Below are 26,755 nucleotides of genomic sequence, written 5' to 3'. Positions count from 1 at the left end.
CCGAATGGCCTCCTTCTGCACTGTAAATTCAATAATAATCTATGATTAATCTAGGACAAAGGTTCGGCACAACATAGTGGGCCGAAGGGCCTGTTCTGTGCTGTATTTTCTATGTTCTATGTTCTATGTTAATAGGGGACTCTGTAGTCAGGGGCACAGATAGGCGCTTCGGTGGACGTGAAAGAGACTCCAGGATGGTATGTTGCCTCCCTGGTGCCAGGGTCCAGGATGTCTCCGAACGGGTAGAGGGCAACCTGAAGGGGGAGGGCAAACAGGCAGAGGTCGTTGTACATATTGGTACTAACGACATAGGCAGGAAGGGGCATGAGGTCCTGCAGCAGGAGTTCAGGGAGCTAGGCAGAAAGTTAAAAGACAGGACCTCGAGGGTTGTAATCTCGGGATTACTCCCTGTGCCACGTGCCAGTGAGGCTAGAAATAGGAAGATAGAGCAGCTAAACACGTGGCTAAACAGCTGGTGTAGGAGGGAGGGTTTCCGTTATCTGGACCACTGGGCGCTCTTCCGGGGCAGGTGTGACCTGTAGAAGGAGGACGGGTTGCATCTAAACCGGAGAGGCATAAATATCCTGGCCGCGAGGTTTGCTAATGTCACACGGGAGGGTTTAAACTAGTATGGCAGGGGGGTGGGCACAGTAGGTGAGAGCATTGAGGGAGAACTAGGGAATAGGGACAGTGTGGCTCTGAGGAAGAGCAGACGGGGAGAAGTTGCTGAACACAGCGGGTCTGGTGGCCTGAAGTGCATCTGTTTTAATGCAAGGAGCATTACGGGTAAGGCAGATGAACTTAGAGCTTGGATTAGTACCTGGAACTATGATGTTGTTGCCATTACAGAGACCTGGTTGAGGGAAGGGCAGGATTGGCAGCTAAACGTTCCAGGATTTAGATGTTTCAGGCGGGATAAAGGGGGATGTAAACGGGGTGGCGGAGTTGCGCTACTGGTTAGGGAGAATATCACAGCTGTACTACGGAAGGACACCTCAGAGGGCAGTGAGGCTATATGGGTAGAGACCAGGAATAAGAAGGGTGCAGTCACAATGTTGGGGGTTTACTACAGGACTCCCAACAGCCAGCGGGAGATAGAGGAGCAGATAGGTAGACAGATTTTGGAAAAGAGTAAACGGTGTTTAGTAATTTGTACATCTTTGAGAGAGTGTGGAGTTATCCTGTTCCTCGCTGGTGTTTCACTGGTCTCAAAACTATACACGTCTGGTGTTCCAAGTTGGGATACCCTTGCAAATAAAATTAGCATGCTTAGTGACAGTATCCATGCTGCTACTGGCCCTTCATAATATAGGCTTCAAAATTTGCTAAACACCTCAACGGGTGGCACAGTGGTTAGCACTACTGCCTCACAGCACCAGGGATCCAGGTTCAATGGCAGCCTTGGGCGACTGTCTGGAGTTTGCATATTCTCACTGGTGTTTGAGAGAGTTTCTTCCAGATGCTCAAGTTTCCTCCAACAGTCCAAAAGCTGCACAGGTTAGGTGGGGTTGGGCTGCTCGAGTGTTGGTGCATACTCAATAGGTTGAATGGCCTCCTGCACTGAAGGGACTATGAACATGTGGAACATTTGAAAAAAATCATTCACATTTGAGGTATTATCAAAGTACCACACACCAAGGGGTACTGCCAAAAGCCCATGGGCTTGGTGCCAGCTCAGTTTTACGTATACGATCAGTTTGACCACTGGGCTGAGATTTCTAACCAATGTGTTCAATCATAAGGTTGCAGTTTTCTTCCACCTCCTGTAGCCACTTAAAATGGCCAACTCCCGATTCAAAATGGCGAACGGCAAAGGCTGATGGGAAAGTCATCCAACAAGACACAAACGAGCAGCTGCAGGTTGGCTGTGTATTTACCTCTGGAAAGGCCAGACAAGTTCGATACCAGCAACCATCAGCATAACAAAACACCAGCCATCTGCATACTAATGAGCAATCCCCGGGAACAATAAGCAACATTTAGACACACAAAGCAAAACCAGACTCTTGGCGCCAGCAGGAGCCTACACAAAAAGAGGTGAACGACCACCTGAAGACCGCCCATCGATCAGGGAACCGCTCCAGCATTGGAGAAAATCGAACCAAGCGACTGGGACAAAGTCCAATCACTTGGGACCAGGTACAGGGTCCGCCCCGAAAGGAGGGAAGCCTCTGGGGACTATAAGAATTGAGCCCCAAGTTCAAATCGCTCTTTTCTCCACCGCTTCTCCAGCTCTTCACTCTTCAGCAGCTGGTCGAAACTGCAAGTCTTACTTCAACGCTCGCAGCTATCAATCTGTACCAACTTCGAATCCCGCAGGCTCAGAACCCGAATGAAAGGCTATCTGTTTCCCTGACCTGGTGGGCCAGTTCCAAGTAAAGTACAGGCCTGTTAGTTGTAGAAGTAGCTTAAATGTAGAATTTGTGCATGAGTACTGGCACTGGAGCGAAAGGATTGCAAATCAAGTTTCAGAAGGGAAGAAAGCCAATTCAATTAAAGTAATTCCTTGCCAAGGTTGACCTTCAACTGGAATTAATTAGAAAGATTTGCTTTGTAACTGCCCTTTTAGGATATGAAAGATCACAGTACTCAATTATGAAAATTACTATTGTGCACGTATAACTTTTCAATGACTTACGTATTTTGGTGGGCACGCTGGATGCAGTTGAACAAGTGGCCTGTCTCAGGATCGTCACTGTACATCGCAGGGTACTTTTAAAGAGAAGACGTACATTGTTAGAATCACATACCTTGTTACTGGTATTGGGCCAACATCACCAAATTGCAGTTAGTGTGACCTACAGTGAATGCACAGACTATATATTTGAAATTGAGACTTCACTAGAATTACTGTAACCAAACATGCACTGGACAAGTCAACACAAGAAAGTTGCCAAAACCGGAGTTCTGTTGTATTGGCATGAGAATATCTATAATGATGAGAATTATATTAAAAAAGCGAGGATGACAAAATCAAATGGATGAAAGCCCCTGACTCACATACGTCCTGCTGAAATTTCAGAAGATATTTTCAAGCAGAATTTATGTTCTGTGACAGCCTTATGCTTCCTGTCCTCTTCCAAATGAAGGGCCCCACAATTTGCACCACATAAAAATCCTACCTCAATTCACATGTCACCAGTATCTTTGTTTTGCCGTGTGGCAGACAGGCTTGTCTCCTCAAAAGCGACATTAAACATTAATTCATATGTTTAACAAAGAAAAATGCACAACCAAAGTTTGATTTTATTTGGTAAATAATTTAGCTGAGGAAATGCTCACTTCCAATTCCTTCACAAATGGTTCCACCCATTAAAATATGAACTCCAAAGTTCATTTTCCAGTCAAATTTAAATTCTTCTATTCAAACATACACCAGTTGATACAAAACTACAGTATTAACACACATTGCAGCCAAGAGTCAAGCTTCTTATTTGACTCATTAATAAGATGAACCTGTCCTTCTGCCCATTTGATAGTGACATGCAACTGTCTCAATTTTAAAGTCTGCAATTCTAGGCATTTGGAAGTGATTTTAAAAAGTATTCCAATCATATTCAAAACTATAAAGACATAAATCAAGAAACATTCTACACCCCACAATTTGTGCAAGTTTCCCCTTATTAACCCCTCTTAATTCCCCCTCCCCCCCCCCGGACAAACAATGGTCATGAACAGCCCCCACCACGTCTCAAAGCTCTGTTGATCTGCTCAATTCAAATTTGATAGTTTCCAGTCGGGGGACAGTCGTACAGATCCTCCAGACAGGCCGCCACCCCCAATGGCGTTGTCAACTGCCATTCCAACAGAATCCTTCGTCGGGCAACGAGGCGCGAAGGCCACAACATCAGCCCTCTATCAGCTCTGGCATTTCCATTAACTCAAATTGTCACCATTGGGTCTGGCCCATCCTCTACCCCCACAATCTTTGTTAGCGTCCCGAACACCCACTCCCAGTATCTCCAAATTCTCACAGCCCCAGAACATATGCAAATGATTTTTGCTGGTCCTTGCCCACACTTCTCTCACTCATCTGCTACCCCCTGGAAGAGTCCATTCATCCTCACCAAAGTCACATGCACCACCTGAGCAGCACAGTAGCACAATGGTTAGCATAACTGCTTCACAGCTCCAGGGTCCCAGGTTTGATTCCCAGCTTGGGTCACTGTCTGTGTGGAGTCTCCATGTTCTCCCTGTGTCTGCGTGGGTTTCCTCCGGGTGCTCCGGTTTCCTTCCACAGTCCAAAGATGTGCCGGTTAGGCGGACTGGCCATGATAAATTGCCCCTAGTGTCCAAAATAGTCCTCAAGTGTTGGGTGCGGTTACTGGGTTTTGGGGGGGGGGGGGGGGGGGGAAAAGAGAGAAGAGAAGAGGTGCTCTTTCCAAGAGCCGATGTAGACTCGATGGGCCAAATGGCCTCCTTCTGCACTGTAAATTTTATGACCTGACCAGTCAAATTTACCCTGCACATTGCCTCACTCCCCATCCTATCCCTCCCCCACCCCCTCCTCAATCCTCACCACCTGTGCTCCCACCAGCCACCCATCTAGGTCACCAATCCTACCCTCCTCCTTCACATTCATGAGCAGCAACCGCCCCAACAGGGTAAACTCTGGCAGCTTGGGAAACCCTCTCCCTTCCTTCCACGCAAAGTCCCTCACTTGGCATATACCTGAACTCGCTTCCCTTCGGCAGCTCCACCCTCTACTGCAGCTCTTTCAGACCTGCAAACCTCTCCTCCATAGGACCCTCAACAGCCCCACTTCCTATATATGCCATCCATCTCCCACAGCTTGAGGTTGCAGAGATTTTTTAAAAATATAAATTTAGAGTAGCCAAATTTTTTTTTTTCTCCACTTAAGGGGCAATTTAGCGTGGCCAATCCACCAACTTGCTCATCTCTGGGTTGTGGGGGTGAAACCCACGCAGACACGGGGAGAATGTGCAAACTCCACACGGACAGCGACCCAGGGCTGGGATTCGAACCTGGGTCCTCAGCGCCATAGACTGCAATCCTAACCACTGTGCCACATGCCACCCTCCTCCCACATGGTTTCCACACCGGTGTCAGCACCGACATCTCCTTTGATCGTAAAGTGTCTCCTCAACTGGTTCCACACTATCATGGACTGCACCACCGGGCTCACTGTACCTCCTCTGTGCCAGCGTAAGCGACGCTGGCATGATGGCCCACAGGCTGGACCCTCTAGGGGACTCCTCCTCCATCCTAACCCCTCTCCTTCCCACCACCGCCTCACATTCGCCACCCAGTGATAATGCAACAGGTTTGGTAGTGCCAACGCCCCTTTCCGCCTCAGCACGCAAGGGGTGGCGCAGTGGTTAGCACTGCTGCCTGCGGCACCGAGGACCGGGGTTCTATCCCGGCCCACTGTCCCATGTGGAGTTTGCACCTTCTCCCAGTGTCTGTAGGTTTTATCCCCACAACCCAAAGATGTGCAGGATAGGTGGATTGGCTACACTAAATTGCCCCTTAATGGGGAAAACATAATTGGATACTCAAAAAACATCCCAGCAAGTGTGGTGCCAACTCCATCTCAAACTCCTTATAGAACTCCGCTTGGTAGCTGTCCAGCCCCGGGGCCGTCCCGGACTTCATCCCTTTTATGCTATCCATCATCTTTCTCAGTCCATAAGACCATAAGACATAGGAGTGGAGGTAAGGCCATTCGGCCCATCGAGTCCACTCCACCATTCAATCATGGCTGATTTCAACTCCATTTACCCACTCTCTCTCCATAGCCCTTAATTCCTTGAGAAATCAAGAATTTATCAACTTCGGTCTTAAAGACACTCAACGTCCCGGCCTCCACCGCCCTCTGTGGCAATGAATTCCACAGACCCACCACTCTCTGGCTGAAGAAATTTCTCCTCATCTCGGTTCTAAAGTGACTCCCTTTTATTCTAAGGCTGTGCCCCCGGGTCCTCGTCTCCACTGCTAATGGAATCAACTTCCCTACGTCCACCCTATCTAAGCCATTCATTATCTTGTAAGTTTCTATTAGATCTCCCCTCAACCTCCTAAACCCCAATGAATATAATCCCAGGATCCTCAGACGTTCATCGTAGGTTAGGCCTAACATTCCTGGGATCATCCCTGTGAATCTCCGCTGGACCCGCTCCAGTGCCAGTATGTCCTTCCTGAGGTGTGGGGCCCAAAATTGCTCACAGTATTCTAAATGGGGCCTAACTAATGCTTTATAAAGCTTCAGAAGTACATCCCTGCTTTTATATTCCAAGCCTCTTGAGATAAATGACAACAATGCATTTGCTTTCTTAATTACGGACTCAACCTGCAAGCTTACCTCGAGAATCCTGGACTAGGACTCCCAAGTCCCTTTGCACTTCAGCATTATTCAGTCCTAGCGGTTCCTCCTACGTCTGCCTCCTCTCATCTGGCCCATCCAATAACCACCCCATATCCTCTTCCTCACCACCTAGCTCAGCCCTATACAACTTCTCGTAATACTCCGAACATCTAGTTAATCTTCCCCGGCTCAGACGGCTACCTCCCCCTTCCCTGTCCATTCCCTTTCTTGATGTGGCCTGCCTCCATAGCTGATGGACAAGCATATGCCTGGCCTTCTCTCCATATTCATACTGCACCCCCCTTCATAGCTGCCCCACTGTCTTCCCCCTCATCAACCTATCAAACTGCCCATGTAACCTTTTTCTCTCAGCCAGTCCCTCCTTGGTGCGGGACTCGAATATTTCCTGTCCACCTTAATGATCTAGTTCTAAAACAGTCCATAGTGCTCCTACTCCTCCTCCTGTCTGTGTTCCTTGAACAAGATAATCTCCCCCCAAACCATTGCCTCCCTTACCCAAACCACAACCTCCCCCAAAACCATTGCTTCCCTTCCCCCAAACCCACTGCCTCCCACAATGTGGCCATTGATAGCTCCCAGTTTTGATTCAACTCCACGGAGAGGGTCTGATCACCCATCTCACAGAACCCCTTGTCCAGCAAAAGCCCCAAATCCAACCTCCATCCCAGCCTCTGCTCTTGCCTCGAACGACGCCTGATCCAGCCAGTGTGGTGCATGGTCGGAGATCACGACTCCTGCATATTCCACCTCCACCAACACCGTTCTGCTCACTACAGAAAAGTCAATTCTGGAGTATAACTTGTACATGTGCAAAAAGGAGGGAATACACCCTCTTCACCGGTTCCCAAATCTCCACGGATCCACCATTCCAATCCTTTCCATAAACCCCTGCAGTTGCTTAGCCATCCTCAAAATTCCCATTGACTTAGGGCTCGACCTATCCACCCACGGTTCCAGCATGCAATTCAGATCATACCCCATAATCTACTGGGATGTGTCTAGGTCCAGAATGTTCCAGACAACCCCTTCACAAACCCCACGTCGTCCCAATTTGGCACGTAAACGTTCACTCGAACCACTGGCATCCCCTCCCAACACCGCATTCACTATCACATACCTCCCACCCAGGTTCCGCATTTCAGCAAGATGCCCATCCCCCGTGACTTTGAATCAAATCCAGAGTGAAATACCTGACCCACCCATCACTTTCTCAGGTTTGACCTGATCTTCACCCGGAGGCAGAAAGACCACCCCCGCCTTCAAGCTCCTCAAGTGCGTGAAGACCAGAGACCTCTTCACCAGCCGTTCAGTCCCCGTACATCAATGTTACAACCCTTACCGCAGGTTTGACCCTCCACTTCCCTCTACCGTCCATCATCCCCTTCCAATTCCACCTCCTTTAATTTTGCCCTGAACCGGGCACATCCAAGATGGCCCCCTTCTCCATCTCATTCTCTAATACTGCCACGTATTTGGGAGTGATTATTCCCTGGAATCCACCTTTAAAATGTGGGCATGACAAGTGTTAGTGTATTTATTGAACAGAAGCAGAAAAAAAATCCAGCACTATAGCATGCTTGAGCTCAGAACACTAGTGCAAGAGGCTTCACAAGAGGATGGGAGACACACGAGACAATGTTCTGACTATTCCTGCCCTTGTGTTGTCCCATTTTGTTTGCAGTCAAAAACAGAGTCAACTTATTCCTGTCCATTAATCTTCATAAGCTACAAAGCGGAGACAGATTTAAAATACTCTCAAAGCTTACAATTATGCATTGTACATGGTTGAGAAACCATTAACTGCCCAAATACAAAAATTGCCTCCAGTGTCAAGAACTGTTGCTATGGAAGAAAAGCATTGTGATCTTCTAAACACACAAGTCAGTCAACAGGTCAAATGTGAAATGGCATAATTGATATGCATGTTGACAAACATAATTAAGCAAAGCTGCCGAGTGTTGTATATCTCCGTGCCATAATGCTCGTTCACATTGGTGACCCAAGCTTGAACTAGTCAATAACTAAGTTGGTCACAGATATAGCTATTACAGTTCAGGAGGCCGCTGGAAGCTATTGTGAGGAGACAATAAAATTGTTCAGGATAAAGTGACATGAATTGTTTTGTTTTATGTACTGTGCAAGAGAACCTTTAATCCATTTTCACTTTTGCTCTAACACAAAGTACATAACCACCACACCTACACCAGAGACCAGAGAAGCTTTCATACTGCTGACCCATACCCATATCTAAACAAATTTCACTACTAACCCATATCTAAACAAATTGACAGCGAATCCAACCAGTTCAGCAACATCAGTAGTTGCCATAGGCAACTCCAGCTCATCATGCTCCTTGGTATAAACTCACCTCCACTTTGTACTTCTTGCGTGCTGCTCCAACCTTGAAAGCAAGGTAAGAGACCATGATAAAGCTGGCTGTGCCAGTCAGCACCACAGCCCCATACTCTTTAGAAAGTACCCCCACCATCTTTCAAACTCTAAAAAGCAAACAGAAAAATAAAGTGTTTTATGTTAGTGATCAAATAGGATTTACAGGACAGTTTCTCCATTACCAAATAGCACACTACAACAAGCAATTTTTCCAATAATTGGAGATTGGCAACATGGTCAGGATGATACAACACCCTCCAAAACCAGCATCTTATCACTGCAATGTTATCCCCCAATTCATCTTAATTGAAACTCATCTGTTGAACAAATGTGTTGCACAATTGTCCACCTTGTCTCAGGTAATTAACCAGTCATTATCTCATTGTGGTTTGCGGCAAACAATTTGAACATAGCAAGGTGCCACATTTCCCACCTATAACCACTCCAGAAAGTACTTCATTGGCTGTAAAGCACTTTGGGGTGGCCAGCGATTATAAAAAGACAAATTCAAAAATTGGTTTCTCCCTTCAATAATAAAACCAAAATATGCTTGAAAGACAAGTGTGACAGTCAACCTTAAGTGTGAGGAAGATAGATGTGGCTTGGAGAGACGAGGAGATAACCGGGTAAGCAAACATCACATTTAAGTTCAGATGCAGAATTATACAAGGTGAGGAAATGCTGCATTAAACTTGCTATAAACCTAATGATGTAGAGATAATGACATATGCCAGATTTAATTGTGTAATTACCAAAGCACAATCACAAGCCTGCTGCTGGCAAAAGTGTGCACAAAACCTTCCTCGTGGCAAACTGATCTTCCAATGAGTGTGCCACTTTCCAAGTGAATACTGCAACTTGCTTCAGACACCCTATTTGAATATATGGTGGCCGTAAGGAGGAAGAGAAAATTATTGCTTTGACAAGATCAGTAAACCAATATTTACCTACAACTGACATTTGACGGCCAAATTGTTAACTATTAATTCAAGTTATTCCAACTGCAATATCTTATAGCGTGACCCCATGTCAGGGCAGGGATTTTTAAACCTGTCATCAATCTTTGCAACACGTATTTATCAAATTTGCTCATGGCCCAGGGAGATTACTAGCTTGGTGGTTCGGCTTTTAAAAATTTAGCCACAACTGCTCATGATCCTTCAGCAGAATCTGAGCTTCTATGGCTTTGTGGCCATATCCTGGAGTGAAATCTTGCACCCACAACCTTCTGACTGAGCCATGGCTGACAAGAGGACAGTGGGAATTAGGAGGGGACAACGACACCACCTTTTGGGAGGGGCGGGTAGGAGAGGGAGGAGGTTGAAGTTACATAACTCACTGGCAGAGGAGGTGCCACAAATATCTCCATGCTCAACAAAGGCAGCACAGTGGTTAGCACTGTTGCTTCACAGCAGCAGGGACCTGGGTTCAATTCCTGGCTTGGGTCACTGTCTGTGCGAAGTCTGCACGGGTTTCCTTCGGGTGCTCCAGTTTCCTCCAGCAAGTCCTGAAAGATGTGCTGTTTAGGTGAATTGGACATTCTGAATTCTTCCTCTGTACCGAACAGGTGCCAGAGTATGGCAACTAGGGGATTTTCACAGTAGCTTCGTAGCAAACATCACATTTAAATTCAGATGCAGGAGAATTATACAAGGTGAGGAAATGTTGTATGATAGCTTACATGCACATGCTGCTGGATTAAACTTGCTAGAAACCTAATGGTGTAGAGATAATGACATATGCCAGATTTAACGGTGTAATTACCAAAGCACAATTACAAGCCTGCTGCTGGCAAAAGTGTGCACAAAACCTTCATGGGAAATTGATCTTCCAATGAGTGTGCCACTTTCCAAGTGAATACTGCAACTTGCTTAATACATCATTGTAGTGTTAATGTAAGCCTACTTGTAACATGAATAAAGATTATTTTTAAAATAAATTTAGAGTAGCCAATTATTTTTCTTTTCCAATTTAGTGTGGCCAATCCAGCTAACCAGCACATCTTTGGGATGTGGGGAGAATGTGCAAACTCCACACGGACAGTGACCCAGGGCCAGGATTCAAACCCAGGTCCTCAGCGCCACAGACCCAGTGCTAACCACTGCACCACATGCCACCCCAAGATTATTACTATTATTGGAGGAGTCAGCACATATGTGGAAAAAGAAAGACGGAAGCATCAATCTTCAGCCAGAATTGCCGAGTGGATGATCCATCTCGGCCCTATGTCGGATTCACTCGTAGGATATCAAGAAATGGCTGAAAGCACTGGATAATGCTAAGGCTATGGGCCCTGACAATATCCCAGCAATAGTACTGAAGACTTGTGCTCCAGAAGTGGCTGTGCCCATAGCCAAGCTGTTTCAGTACAGCTACAACACTGGCATTTACCCAGCAACATGGAAAGTTCTCCAGGTATATCCTGTACACAAGCAGCAAGACAAATCCAATTGGGACAATTACCAGCCCATTAGACCACTCTCGATCAGTAAAGTGATAAAAAGGGCATCAACAGGACTTCCGGTTGCGGCAATGCGGAGCTAAGCCACATATTTAAGCAGCTCCCACTAGAACGGACTTTTGGGCTCTCCAGAGGAGCCTCAACGGAAATTTTTCAACAACTTCCCGTGTGGGAAGGTGAGAGCAAGGTCCCCCTTCCATAGTATATGGAGTGGACCAGAAGTGGAGCAGTAAAAAAAGGGGCTTTGGAGCAGCGAAAGAAATGAGGGAGAAAAAACAAGATGGCGGAGGGCAGAGATCGAGCAGCATGGAGGCCGGAGCAGCAGGAGTTTCTCAGGCGCTGCGTGGAGGAGCTGAAGAAAGAGAAGCTGGCGCCACTGCTGACGGCGATCGAGGGGCTAAAGGAGACCCAGAAGGTCCAAGGGGTAGAGATCCGAGAGGTGCGGGAAAAAGCCACAGAGGACGAGATATTGGGCCTGGTTGTGAAGATGGAGGCGCACGAGGCGCTGCACAAGAGGTGGACCGAAAGATTCGAGGACCTGGAGAACAGGTCGAGGAGGAAGAATCTTCAGATCCTGGGTCTCCCTGAAGGGGTGGAGGGGGCCGATGCCGGGGCGTACGTGAGCATGATGCTCCATTCGCTGATGGGTGCGGAGGCCTCTCCAAGTCCCCTGGAGCTAGATGGGGCTTATCGGGTCCTGGCGAGGAGACCCAAGGCCAACGAGCCACCAAGGGCAGTAGTGGTGAGGTTTCATCGATCGTGTACAGAGAGTGTCCCTGAGATGGGCCAAGAAGGAGCAGAGCAGCAGGTGGGAGAATGCGGTGATCCGAATCTATCAGGACTGGAGCGCGGAGGTGGCAAAGAAGAGAGCTGGTTTTAATCGGGCCAAGGCGGTGCTGCATAGGAAGGGGGTGAGATTCGGAATGCTGCAGCCAGCACGACTGTGGGTCACATTTCAGGATCGACACCACTATGAAACGCCTGAAGAGGCTTGGACGTTTATTCAAACTGAAAAGTTGGACTCAAACTGAGGGTCTGTGGTTGTGTGTGTTTGGGGGGGGGGGGGGGGGGGGGGGGGGGGGGGGGAGAAAGAGAGAGAGATGTCGGTTGTATACAGGGTTTTAACTATGCGTAAGGAATGTTCCACGGGTGGGACGATGGATGGGGATGGGAGAAGAGATCTGATGGGGAGACTGTGGGGAATGTGGGCGCCAGTGCTGGAGGGAGGAGAGGCCCGGGGAAGAGGGAATTGGGATAAAGCCGCAACAGGAGCTGCGCCAGAGGGGGTGGGGCTGGCTCAGGAAAGCGCAGGCTTTTTCCCACGTTAGGGAAGGGCGGGGGGGGGGGGATGGAGGAGCGCACACAGATTGCTGGGGAGGAGGAGGGGGGATTTCCACATGGGGGGGGGGGGTCAATGGGAAGGCGGGGTCAGCAGGTGTCAGCTGACTTACGGGAGTGTTATGGGGGAGCAAAAGAGCTAGATATGCATCTAGCGGGGGGGGGGGGGGGGGGAAAGAGGAAATAGGGTTGCTGCTGCATTGGCCGAGGGGGAACTGAAAACAGAAGAGGTGGTCGGGGCGGGGGTCCCCCGCCTGGGGGACTGGAGGCGCGGCCACGGGACTGGCCTAAAACAGGAGATGGCTAGTCGGCAGGGAGTGGTGGGGGGGGGTGGGAAGCCCCCCAATCCGGCTGATAACGTGGAATGTGAGGGGCCTGAATGGGCTGGTTAAGAGGGCCCAAGTGTTCGCGCACTTAAAGGGACTGAAGGCAGACGTGGTCATGCTTCAGGAGACATATGAAGGTGGCAGACCAGGTCAGGTTAAGAAAGGGATGGGTAGGACAGGTATTCCACTCGGGGCTGGATGCGAACAATAGAGGGGCGGCAATACTGGTGGGGAAGCGGGTGTCGTTTGAGGCCAAGAATATAGTAGTGGACAATGGAGGTTGATACGTGATGGCGAGCGGTAGGCTGCAGGGGGCGTGGGTGGTATTGGTAAACGTATACGCCCCGAACTGGGACAATGCTGGATTTATTAAGCAGGGCGCTGATCCCGAAAGTGGAGGGAACGGAGTATTCGGTCATAGCCATCTCAGACCACGCCCCACACTGGGTGGAACTGGAGTTGGGAGAGGAGAGGGACCAACGCCCGCTGTGGCGTTTGGATGTGGGATTACTGGCAGATGAGGTGGTGTGCGGGAGGGTACGGGGGTGCATTGAAAGGTATTTGGAGGCCAACGACAACGGGGAGGTGCAGGTGGGGGTAGTATGGGAGGCACTGAAGGCGGTGGTCAGGGGAGAGTTAATCTCCATCAGGGCTCACAGGGAGAAGAGAGAGGGCAGGGAAAAGGAGCGGTTAGTGGGGGAGATTTTAAGGGTGGACAAGAGATATGTAGAGGCTCCTGAAGAGGGACTACTTAGGGAGAGGCGCAGTCTCCAGACAGAATTCGACCTGTTGACCACAGGGAAGGCAGAGGCACAGTGGAGGAAAGCACAGGGGGCGACGTACGAGTATGGGGAGAAGGCGAGCCGGATGCTGGCACATCAGCTCCGTAAGAGGATGGCAGCGAGGGAGATAGGTGGAGTCAAGGATGGAAGAGGAACTACGGTGCGGAGTGCGGTGAAAGTAAATGATGCATTTAAGGCCTTCTATGAGGAGCTGTACAGATCTCAGCCCCCAGCAGGGGAAGAGGGGATGCGACGATTTTTGGACCAATTGAGGTTCCTGAGGGCGGAGGAGCAGGAGGTGGCTGGTTTGGGGGCGCCAATTAGGTTGGAGGAGCTGATTAAAAAGGACTGGGGAGCATGTAGGCAGGGAAGGCCCTGGGACCAGATGGGTTCCCGGTTGAGTTCTACAGGAAGTACGTAGACCTGTTAGCCCCGTTGCTAGTGAGGACTTTCAATGAGGCAAGGGTGGGGGGGGGGGACCCTGCCCCCGACAATGTCTGAGGCGATGATCTCTTTGATCCTGAAGCGGGATAAGGACCCGCTGCAATGTCGGTCGTATAGGCCGATTTCGCTCCTTAACGTGGATGCTAAGTTGCTGGCAAAAGTGCTGGCTACGAGGATTGAGGACTGTGTCCCGGGGGTGATTCACAAGGATCAGACGGGATTTGTAAAGGGCAGGCAGCTAAACACCAATGTACAGAGGCTCCTAAACATGATAATGATGCCATCGGTGGCGGGAGAGGCGGAGATAGTGGCAGCTATGGATGCGGAGAAGGCCTTTGACCGAGTAGAGTGGGAGTATCTCTGGGAAGTGTTGCGGAGGTTTGGGGAGGGGTTTATCAGTTGGGTTAAGCTCCTATATAGAGCCCCGGTGGCGAGTGTGGTTACGGATCGGCGGAGGCCGGAGTATTTTCGGCTGTATCGAGGGATGAGGCAGGGGTGCCCCCTGTCCCCCCTGTTGTTTGCATTAGCAATTGAACCTTTGGCCATGGCGTTAAGGGAGTCCAGGAAATGGAGGGGGGTGGTCCGAGGGGGAGAGGAGCATAGAGTGTCGCTGTATGCTGACGACCTGTTGTTGTATGTGGCGGACCCAGTGGAGGGGATGGTGGAGGTCATGCGGATCCTAAGGGAGTTTGGGAACTTCTCGGGCTAAAAGCTCAATGTAGGGAAAAGTGAGCTCTTCGTGGTGCATCCAGGGGACCAGGGAAGAGGGATAGACGACTTACCATTGAGGAGGGCGGAAAGGAGCTTTCGGTACTTGGGGATCCAAATAGCTAGGAGTTGGGGGGCCCTGCATAAAATTTAATTTGACGTGGCTGGTGGAGCAGATGGAGGAGGATGTCAAACGATGGGACATGTTGCCACTCTCGCTAGCGGACAGAGTACAGTCGATTAAAATGATGGTCCTCCCGAGGTTTCTTTTTGTGTTCCAGTGCCTTCCAATTATGATCACCAAGGCCTTTTTTTTTTTTTTTTTTTTAAAGAGGGTAGGCAGGAGCATTATGGGTTTTGTGTGGGCAAACAAGACCCCGAGGGTAAGGAGGGGGTTTCTGGAGCGTGGTAGAGATAGTGGAGGGCTGGCGTTGCCGAATCTGGGTGGTTACTATTGGGCAGCCAACGTGGCGATGATCCGTAAGTGGGTGACGGAGGGAGAGGGGTGGCATGGAAGAGGTTGGAGATGGCGTCCTGCAAAGGAACGAGCCTGGGGGCGCTGGTGACGGCACCGCTGCCGCTCTCGCCGACAAGGTACAACACGAGTCCAGTGGTGGCGGCAACGCTAAAGATCTGGGGGCAGTGGAGACGACACAAGGGTGCGATGGGAGCCTCGGTGTGGTCCCCGATCAGAGATAACCATCGGTTTGTCGCAGGAGGAATGGGCGGAGGGGTTTCGGAGCTGGCATCGGGCAGGGATTAGAAGAATGGGGGACCTGTTCATCGATGGGACGTTTGCGAGCCTAGGGGCGCTGGAGGAGAAGTTTGGGCTACCCCCGGGAAACACTTTCAGGTACATGCAAGTGAGGCCGTTTGAGAGGCGGCAGGTGAGGGAATTCCCGTTGCTTCCGGCACAGAGGATTCAGGACAGGGTGATTTTGGGGGTATGGGTCGGAGAGGGCAAGGTGTCAGCAGTATATCAGGAGATGAAAGAAGAGGAGGAGGCTTTGGTAGAGGAGCTGAAGGGCAAATGGGAGGAGGAGTTGGGGGAGGAGATTGAAGAGGGTCTGTGGGCTGATGCCCTAAGTAGGGTTAATTCCTCTTCCTCGTGTGCCAGGCTTAGCCTGATACAGTTTAAGGTTATTCACAGAGCGCCTATGACAGGGGCGAGGCTGAGTAGGTTCTTTGGGGTGGAGGACAGATGTGGGAGGTGCTCTGGAAGCCTGGCGAATCACATCCATATGTTCTGGTCGTGCTCGGCACTGGATGGGTTCTGGAGGGGTGTTGCGAGGACTAAGTCTAAGGTGGTGAAAGTCCAGGTCAAGCCAAGTTGGGGGCTAGCACTATTTGGAGTGGCGGACAAGCCGGGAGTGCAGGAGGCGAAAGAGGCCGGTATCCTGGCCTTTGCGTCCTTGGTAGCCCGGCGGAGGATCTTGCTATTGTGGAAAGACGCGAAGCCCCCCAGTGTGGAAGCCTGGATAAATGACATGGTAGGGTTCATCAAGCTGGAGAGGATAAAGTTTGCCTTGAGAGGGTCTGCGCAGGGGTTCTTCAGGCAGTGGCAACCATTCCTAGACTATCTCGCAGAGCGTTAGATGGAGGTCAGTCAGCAGCAACCCGGGGGGGGGGGGGGGGGGGGGGGTATAAGGGTGGGCGGGGAAAGGGTTTTTTCCTAGGGGCACTTGAGAAAGGAAAAACATAAACATATGGGAAAGTCAATATGTGCTGGAGGAACCAGTTGTACAAGTTCTGTATTATGTATGTTTGTTTATGTCTTGCTCGGTTACTTTTTTATTTCTTTTTGTTACGGGGGTGGGGGGGGGGGGGGGGTGGCGGGTTTGAATGGTTGAAATTGTGTGTTGAAAAATTCTGAACAAACATTTTTTTTAAAATTTTTTTAAAAAGGGCACCAACAGTACTTATCAAGCGGCACTTGGGCAATAACTAAAACATTGACACTCAGCTCCTGACCTCATTACAGCTCAGAGAAGAGCTAAACTCCAGAGGCCAAGGGGAAAGTGACTGCCCTTGACATCAAGGCCATATTCAACCGGGCATGGCATCAAGGAATCAGAGCGAAACACTGGTTGTAGTCATAACTAGCACAAGGGAAGATGGCTGTGGTGGTTGGAGGTTCCAGGATATCACTACGCAGGAGTTTCTCAGGGTACAGTCTTTGGCCTAACCATTTATCAGCTGCATCAATGATCTGCCTTTGTTCCATTAAGGTCAAAGTGAGGATGTTCGCAGTGTTGATCACCATTCGCGACTCAAACAATCCATGTTCATCTTTAGAAAGACCTGATCAAGATCCAGGCTTGGGCTGACCATCCGCACCACACAAGTTGCAGGCAACAACCATCTCCAACAAGAGACAATGTACCCATCACCCCTCGACACTCAATGGCATTACCCCCACTATCAATATCCTGGGGGTTACCACTGACCAGAAACTGCACTGGACCTTTTTTTTAAAATTTAGAGTACACAATTATTTTTTCCCCCAATTAAGGGGCAATTTTAGTGTGGCCAATCCACCTAACCTGCACATCTTTGGGTTGTAGGGGCGAAACCCACAGACACAGGAATGTGCAAACTCCACAAGACAGTGACCCGGGGCCAGGATTGAACCCGGGTCCACAAGCACCGTAGGCAGCAGTGCTAACCACTGTGCCACCCTGCCACATGCCATACAAATATTGTGGCTACCAGCAGGTCAGAAGTTACAGCTGACAGAGCAGATCAACAGCTCTTGAAGTATCGTGACAAGTGAAAGGCCAAATGCAAAGCATTGGGCGATGAAACAGAGGAAAAAGAGATACTTTTCTAATGGCAAACACAGAAACAAGTGGAAGAGGGGTTGCAGATGGTGAGAAATAAAGAGGATGTGGTCAGAGGTGAATGTGGTCTGTGCTGAAGGACATGGGCTAAAGGACCCACAAAATAACAAATGTTGAATGTTAGTGTGGAAGGAGCAGTAAGATAGCAAAATCAGAGGGGAGAACAACTTAGCAATCAATGCAAGTAAAAGGTCCTTCAGAGGGTGGCACGATGGTACAGTGGGTAGCACTGCATCCACACGGCAGCAAGAACCCAGGTTCAATCCCAGCCCCGGGTCATTGTCCATGTGGAGTTTGCACATTCTCCCCATGTCTGTGTGGGTCTCACCCCCACAACACAAAGATGTGCAGGGAAAGTCGATTTCCCCTTAAAAACAGAATTGGGTACTCTAATTTTTTTTTAAAGTGTCCTTCCTGTTTATTCTCTTTTTATTTTGACCCCTGGGTGATTAATGGACATGTCTCAAGGTAAGCAGCCTTTAATTGAAGAAGAATCCAGAAGAGATAACTTGGTTAGCCTGTGCTGGCTTGAACAGGAGATAATGGACTTGTCAGCACCAGAGAGATGGGTTGGGATTCTGTTTGATTGATTGGCTGGTGGCCAATGAATTGGCCCAAAAGGCCATACTCTGCCTGGTAACAGCTAGTGATTGGATCTTGTCCCTCTTAGAAAGTCTTAGTAGCCGTACAGCTAAGACCAAGTCTTTATTAACAAAAAATAGTTACACTACATACAGTAAAGCATGCAGGCTTACAAAGTTGTCCTCGCCTTGGATCGCCACAAGTCCACATAGGGCCTTGGGCTTGTTTTCCAGTTTTGATTCTGGCAACACAGAGGGAGAACTGACTATCTCTCTCCAGAAAAGCTACTGGGATGCTCTCTCTCTCTCAAGAAAGCTGCTGGGAGTGCTGTATTTCTATAGAAGGCCTGTCTGTGAGTGTCATCTCTCTCCAGAAAGCCTGTTTTGAGTGCTGTTTGGGCAGTAGAGAGTTAGGAAATAGTCAACTAGTTGTATTTGCTGCATAATTCTCATTATAGATAATTGGAATGGTGTTTAACTTAAAGTTGGTGACTGTAATTATTGGGGAGCCAAGGGCCAAAGGCTACAGGTGACCACATACATGCCCAGGGAGAGTTTACACTGTCAGAACAGTATAAACTCACTCCGTATTTGGAAATGGGGATAGCAGTGGAAGGGGCAATGCAGATTTTAAATAGGTAAAACAAGAGGATGGGCTCAAGTAGAGAAGATGCCAGAAGTGTTAAAGGAAGAGACAGGGTTGCAATCAAATTTAAACCTCAATTTCCAGGGAATGGGTTATACCAAATCCTCCCATTCATGCTTGTTAACTTGGGCTGTTACACAATTAGCTAAATGACACCACTTAAGTTAGCAAAATGTTTCAGAAGGGAGGGGACAGCGCAAAGTACAGGCAGTATCAGTGACTGAGCAACTCAGATAGTCTTATCAAAGAAAGGGTTCATTTTGTACAGAGGGGTCGAGTTGGGTGTAAACCAAACAAGGTTTCACTAGGACACACCTCTTGTTGACAAGAAGCAATGAAAAGGCTGGGGCTCTTGTCTACAGAGGGATAGGAGGTCTTAAAATGAAGGCTTTCATTTGGGTGTAAATGAAACATCCCTTAAACGAATTATTAAAAATCTATTGACCTCCGGTACTCAATAATGGAGCATCCACATCTCTTCAGGGGGGTACAAATTTTCAAAGATCCCGAATGAAAAATGTCTCCTCCCTCAGAATTTTGTAATGAGATTACCTCCTTCTTCCAATCACCAGAGAATATAGACCCATTTTACTCTCTCTCAACATAAAGCAGCCGTAAATAAAATCATCGTGACATTTGCAGTACCCCCTCGAAGGCACATGGAGCCTTCCTCAGTTCAAACTTACACTGTAGAATTGCATTGAGATATATTTACTCCCATACCCCACCCAACTTCATTACAATAAAGGCAAACGTAACTTTCCAAAAATGTAAATGTCGTCCACCATCCCACCCCGCTAATTATACCCCTCAAACATTCCCAATGGATATCAAACACAAACGGAATAGTTATGCTAATAGGGTTAAGGGTTGAAAGAAGGCTGGTGTGCAGCATAAATAAACCAATTGGCTTGAATAGCCGAGTTGTGTTGTAGAGGCGGTGTAACTCCGCATGAGAACAGAACTACGGAATTAATTGTTTGCGAATAATACAAACCCCATTTAAAGTCTTACCCTGCTTTTTAAAAAAAAAAAATTTGGAGAGCTTCGCAACATTATCCTCAACAAAAAAGGAAACTGAAATCCATCCGCCATTCAAGAATAATGGTTATTAATGGGGGAGGAGGGTTATCTGCAATCCTAGCTCACGTATACCAGGAAGTTAGTTTCATGCAGCCTTATCCCCCAAAAATAATGTCAATCTGTAACACTAAAGATTTGTGTTTAGTTGTTGTCAATCCCTTCTCGTCCCCCAATAAAATAAATGAACATACCCGAGCACCGCAGATTTTCCCTTCCCTATCCTCTTCGTCCTTGTCCGACTTTACACTCGCATTGATCAGTGCAGAGGGCGTTCTAAATCTGGGCGTTTATAGTTAGACAGAGTAGCGGTGGTTCGGAAAAAGCGGACTGCAGATCTTGGAAAAAGTGGAACACAGAGCGTGCAAGATCACCAGTCAAATCGCATGGTGACCAGACTATAATAAAAACAAAATACTGCTGGAGATCTGAAATAAAAACAGAACACGCCAGAAAAAAACTCAGTAGTCAGAGCTCTGAAGAAGTCATTTTGGACATGAAACTGTTTCTCTCTGCACAGATGCTGTCTGACCTGCGGAGTTTTTCCAGCATTTTCTATTTTTGTTATGGTGACCAGACGTGTGCCCCAACAAACGGCTCAAATGTCCCACTTTGGCAGCTTTGCCCTCTTTCCATGAATAATACCAGAGATTTTGGGGTCAACACACTCCACCTTGTGCAGCATCAACCTCTCTCTTCACTTCACTCTCCTCCCCGGCCACTTTACCTCACATAATAATAATCTTTATTATTGCCTCAAGTAGACTTACATTAACACTGCAATGAAGTTACTGTGAAAAGCCTCTCATCGTCACACTCCGGCACCTGTTTGGGTACACGGAGGGAGAATTCAGAATGTCCAATTCACATAACAAGCATGTCTTTCGGGACTTGTGGGAGGAAATCGGAGCACCCAGACAAAACCCACGCAGACACGGGGAGAACGTGCAGGCTCCGCACAGTCAGTGACCCAGCGGGGAATCGAACCTGGGATCCTGGCGCTGTAAAGCAGCTGGGAGGGAATCAGCTTCTGGCTGAGGACAGAAGATTGACAGTGATGTCTGCCAACTCCAAGCCACAATTGAAACATTAGTCAGGCGGCACCTATCGGTAAACCACCAGTCAGCACTGAGGAAACTGGCAGACAGGTTTGGTTGAGCCAAGGACGTTCAACCTATTTTCTCACTGAAAGATTGCAAGTTTTTCTAGCAGTTCTGGGTGCAAAGAAAATCTCCCACAATTCAAGTTTGCGAGCTTAAATTCCACTTTCTTCAATAACGTCACTTTAATAACTAAGAATGTCTATTGTTTGAACCCAGTGTCTAAATTAAAATAAACAAGGTTGAGAAATGGAGATTGGTTTTACCATTGTGTATTCTGCAGTAAAGTTAAAGCGGAATAAATGATTCTGACTGGGGCCTTTTGACAAACAAAGCCTCTGTTCAACGTTTTAAAAAGAAAATAAGGCAGAAATTTCATTGCAACAAAAGTTTGTGTTTTGCAACTGCTGTCTTCAATGATTGGGTCTTAATAGAATTGCCAACTCTGGCTGGATATATCCCTGGAGTTGTTATTACATGACTCCCTCCCTTAAGGTGCCCCTGCAGACTCTTGCATTGGTCCCCAATGTGCAAACCACCATGGAGGCTCTTTTCATGACTTTTCAATGTGCCCTGGTACTGACTTTTGAAAATCTGGTCACCCTATTAAATAAGTTTCCGAGAGAAGATCATACTCCCAAACTGAACTTACCTTGTAGATTGTGACTTGAAGAACTGATTGTGTTTTAAGTAGTTTTAGTCAACATTTTGTCTTCAGGCATCTCACTCCTTGTTGAATCTTTAAAGTTGGTAACATCCAATTCAGCTGGGAATCCAGTCCGGAAATTAGTTTGTATTTGAGAGCTCCAGTTGAACTATGTACTGCTGCTTTAGAACCATACACAATTTACGTTGCTTTTTTTCTTTAATGCTTAGATTTAGTTGGATTAAATAGCGAAATGAGAAAAGCTTAGGACAGTGTCAGTTACGCTGTTTGGCTTCATTTCAGTCTGCATTGTCATCCATGGGCCTGACACTATATACCAAATAACCTCACGTAAATAATGCCACCAACACCTAAATGGCACATTAGTCAACAATCGTAACTTGCATTTATAAGGAAGTTTTAATGTAGTAAAATGTCCCAGGGTGCTTCACAGGTGTGTAATCAGACAAAACCTGACACAGAACCAAAGGGAGGGATATTAGAACAAGTGGCCAAATGCTTGATCAAAGAGGTCGATTTTAAACAAAATCTCAAAAGAGGAGAGAGGTGGAGAGACAAAGAAATGTAGGGACGGAATTCCAGAGCTTTGGGCCTTGACAGCTGAATTTATAGCCCCCAATGGTGAAGGGGAGGGCATAAGAGATACACAAGAGGCCAGAGATGGAGAAGTAGGGCAGGAGGAGGTAATAGATATATTTTTTAAAAATATACTTTATTCCAAACATGTGTAAAAACAACAACATATTAAATACACACTCCATACAATCACAGCCCACAGTTGGGACAGTTTTTCCCGTCTTATTCCCCCCTGATGAGCAATTCCGCAAGCTGCATCATGAACAACCTCCAGCACATGTCAAAGCCCTCCACTGACACCCTCAACCCGAACTTAATCTTCTCCAACAAGTTTCACAGCCAGGCTATCACCCCCGGCGACGTACCGGCCTCCAATTGAACAGGATCCTTTGCCGGTCAATTAGAGAGGCTAAGACCACAACATCGGCCCCTTTTCCCTCCAGAAGGTTCCGATACCCCAAAAGTCACCACCATTGAGTCTGGGTTGACCCCCACCCCCACTACCTTAGATAGCGTCTCAAACACCGCCTCCCAGTATCTCTCCAGCTTCTCGCAGCACCAGTACATAGACACATGATACGCCGCCCCCCGCCCACAATTCTTGCACTCATCGGTCACCCCTTGGAAGAACCCACTCATCTTCGCCCGGGTCATGTTTAACCTGTGCACCACCTTGAACTGAATCATACTCATCCTTGCACAATAAGAGGTTGAATTGACCCAGCGCATCGGCTCGTAACACAGTCCCCAGCCTATTTCCCCCCCCAAACTCCTCCTCCCATTCGTTTTTGATCCTCACCACTTGTCCCCCCCCGCACCCCCAACCACCTGTATATATCTCCGATCCTACACTCCCCAACTCATCATGGAGCAGCAGTTGCTCCAATAGAAACAATAGAGGCAACCTGGGAAACGCCCTCCACTCCTTCCGTGCAAAGTCCCTCACCTGTACATATCTAAACTCACTACCCCTCTGATACACAATCAATACGCTTGAGTCCACGTGGAGTCATATCGATTCAGCTTTAATCAGATAGAACTGTACCCAGCAGCGATGTTACAGAAGTGGAGGCTGCTGGGACGGCATTGGTTCTTATAGCCCGCCTCTCAGGGCGGGGCTATGTACATTGCCCAATGGTAGACCCCGCGGTCTAGCCAATGGTTATTCCTCTCTCTGGTACCGCAATACCTGGTATTACCACATTCACCCCCTGTTAAAAAAAAGTCAGCGGGGTGATGGCCAGTATTACTGTTGCCTTTTCATGGTAGGACCAGGTATTGCAGGTACCATGCTATCGAGGGTTGCGGAGAAAGTTCTTGCGTTGTTAATTTAATGGTGCTGCAATCAGACGATCGGGCGGCCTGGTCGTCCTACTGGAGCGTCTAAGTTTCGGCGGCGATCTTGATGAGGGCCCCGGCAGTAGTGACTCCGGGAATGTGGTGTCTTCCTCCCAGGCAGTTTCGTCCCCCCTAGGCGGCGCTGTAAGGTCGAAAGATGGGCAGAAGGAAGGGGTGCCTGGAGGGGGCGTCGGTGCCTGCTCGGCTCTGGGTCGGGGTTCTGGCAGCAGTACTGACCCTCCGGTCAGGTACGGAGGGGGGGGGGTGTGGCAGTGGCTCGGGCGCGCGAGGTGCTCCGGCGGGCGCCAGGTCCCCGAGGGAGACCGTATCTTGGCGTACGGAGGGGAACACTACGTAGGCGTGCTGGGGGTTGGCATGCAGCAGGTGGACCCTTTCGACCAGCGGGTCCGACTTGTGCGCCCTCGCATGTTTCCGCAGCAGGACAGGTCCGGGTGTTGCTAGCCAGGTTGGGAGCGTGGTCCCCGAGGAGGACTTCCGTGTCGGGGTGGACGAAGCTCTCTGTGCTCCCGGAGTCGATGAGGCATGACGTCACGTGGCCGTTGATGCCAATCGTCGTGGTGGCCTTTGCTAGCGTTCGGGGCCGACTCTGGTCCAGGGTAACGGAGGCCAGCTGCAGCAAGGAGTGAAGATCGGGCAGCGCATCGTCAGCCGTGTTGGAAGCTTGAGGCCCCATCCAAGATGGCGTCATCCATGGATCGCACATGGAGTCCGGGGACTCCGAGGATGGTGGCAGGGAGAAACAAAATAGCGGTGGGGAGGGACAAAATGGCGGCGCACTCTGCTCCCACGAGGCGGAGGCCAGCTGCAACAAAGGGTTTTGATCGGGCAGTGCGTAGCCAGCCGCGCTGGGGGCTTGAGGCCCCATCCAAGATGGCGCCGGCCATGGATCGTACGTGGAGTCTGGGGACTCGGAAGATGGCGGCGGGGAGGAGTAAACTGGCGGCGCATGCTGCTCCAGTGTGATGGAGGCCAGCTGCAGCAAGGGGTTTTGGTCCGGCAGCACGTAGCCAGCCGCACTGGGGACTTGAGGCCCCATCCAAGATGGAGCCGGCCAGGGATCGCCCACGGAGTTCGGGGACGGAGACCCCGACGATTGGACCGGCGAGGGACAAAATGTCTGCGCGTACTCCTCCAGCATGGTTGCCGGGGGCAAAAATGGCTGCGGCTGCGACGCTGCCTGGCGGGGCAAAGGCTGCGGTGCGCGTTGGGCCGGTGGGGCTGGGAAAAGGGAGTGCGGCGGTGGGCCTGGGACGGTCGGGAGGTGGAAGAACGGCTGTGGTTGCACAGCGGGCGGCTGGAGGAATGGCTGAGGGTAGTCATTGGACACCGCGTTCACCGCGCGGGCGAGGCAGACCGCGGCATAGTGGCCTTTCTTGCCACACCCTTTGCAGGTGACGGTGTGGGCCGGGCAGCGCGCGCGGGTGATTCGTCTGGCCGCAAAAGAGGCAGCGTTGGCCGACGGCGGTAGCGGGGCGCCCTGCCGCGCAGGCCTGCGGAGTAAGCGGGTAAGTCTGGGGGTTAAACGGGTAAGTCTGGGGGACTGCCGCGGCGGGGTGCCATGCAGCCCAGGGGGGCGCGGTGCGCGCGCGGGCGTTCGCAAGGGTCTTTTTGTACGCCACGTCCATGGACCCTGCCAGGGCCCGGGCCTTGGTGAGGCCCAGCGTCTCCATTTCGAGCAGCCTTCGGCGAATGTCGGGGGAGATCATACCTGCCACGAAAGCGTCTCGAATTAAAGGTTCGGAGTGCTCGTTCGCCGTCACCGCTGGGCAGCCGCAGTTTTGGCCAAGCACGATCAGTGCCCTGTAGAAATCTTCTCGCGTCTCATCTTGGCTCTGCCATCTCGTTGCCAGCAGGTGACGGGCGTAGACCTGATTAAGTGGACGAATATAGTTCCTTCCAGCAGTTCCATGGCTTTATCATAGTTCGCCGCCCCTTCGATCAGGGGCTAGATCGCCGGGCTGACCCGCGAGCGTAGGAGGTGCATTTTCTGCCTTTCCGTGGGGGTGTCGGCAGCCGTATCGAGGTAGCTCTGGAAGCATGCCAGCCAATGCTTAAAAATCTCGGTAGAGTTTTCTGCGTGCGGGCTGAGCTGAAGGCACGCTGGCTTGATGCGCAGATCCATCCTTCAGAAGTACTCATCTGATTAAATTGATACACAATCAATACGCTTGAGTCCACGTGGAGTCATATCGATTCAGCTTCAATCAGATAGAACTGTACCCAGCAGCGATGTTACAGAAGTGGAGGCTGCTGGGACGGCATCGGTTCTTATACCCCGCCTCTCAGGGCGGGGCTATGTACATTGCCCAATGGTAAACCCCGCGGTCTAGCCAATGGTTATTCCGCTCTCTGGTACCGCAATACCTGGTATTACCACACCCTCGGTAACTTAAACCTCTCCCGCAACTCATCCAGACCTGCAAATTTCCCTTCCGAGTACAAATCACTAACCCTCTCCAGCCCCGCTTCCCTCCATTTCCCGTACATCCCATCCATCTTCCCCAGCTTGAACCTGTGATTCCCACACAGCGGTGTTAACACCGACATCCCAACTGTCTCCTCAGCTGATTCCACACCCTGACCGTCGACTACACCACCGGGCTCCCCTTATACTTTCCCGGAACAAACGGCAGCAAAGCCCCACCATGACCCTCAGACTGGACCCCCTACAGGACTCCTCCTCCATCTTGGATCCCGGTGTTTCCTGCTCCCCCTCACAATCCCCTGCCAGTCCACAGACCCCCAAAGGGCCATCGTCAAGACCAAACCCGTTTGATCCTCGGAAATCATCCCTGGCACACATCCTTCCATCCTCCCCACCAACACCTCAGCCAGTACATTCATGTCCATATTCAGCAACGAATTGGGCCTGTATGACCCGCATTCCAGCGGATCCTTCCCCTTCTTCGTGATTAGTGTAACCGAAGCCTGTGTCAGTTTCTCTGGCAACTCCCCCTTCTCCAAAGCCTCACTAAACAATCCCAACAAATGAGGTGTCAATTCTGCCGCAAACACCTTATAAAACTCCACCAGGAAGCCACTTGGACCCGGGGCCTTCCCCGACTGCATTCCCCTGAGACCACCTATCACCTCCCTCAGCTGCTCCAACG

General features: G+C 49.6%; 1 protein-coding gene across 1 annotated transcript in view; it reads right to left on the bottom strand.

Annotated features, from left to right (window-relative positions):
* Nucleotides 1-20,286, bottom strand: part of mgst3a (microsomal glutathione S-transferase 3a) — a 48,543-nt gene extending 28,257 nt beyond the window's left edge. The window contains exons 1-3 of the mRNA XM_072511528.1: nt 20,138-20,286; nt 8,715-8,844; nt 2,639-2,712 (exon numbers count right to left, since the gene is read on the bottom strand). Of these exons, the coding sequence (XP_072367629.1) occupies nt 2,639-2,712; nt 8,715-8,834 (194 nt within the window). The 5' untranslated portion in view covers nt 8,835-8,844; nt 20,138-20,286. The remainder of the gene's footprint in view (nt 1-2,638; nt 2,713-8,714; nt 8,845-20,137) is intronic.
* Nucleotides 20,287-26,755: the final 6,469 nt, after the last annotated feature.

This window comes from Scyliorhinus torazame, chromosome 7, assembly GCF_047496885.1.
Source record: "Scyliorhinus torazame isolate Kashiwa2021f chromosome 7, sScyTor2.1, whole genome shotgun sequence".
In the NCBI taxonomy this organism is placed as follows: domain Eukaryota; kingdom Metazoa; phylum Chordata; class Chondrichthyes; order Carcharhiniformes; family Scyliorhinidae; genus Scyliorhinus; species Scyliorhinus torazame.
This window is presented reverse-complemented; position numbering and strand designations above follow the sequence as displayed.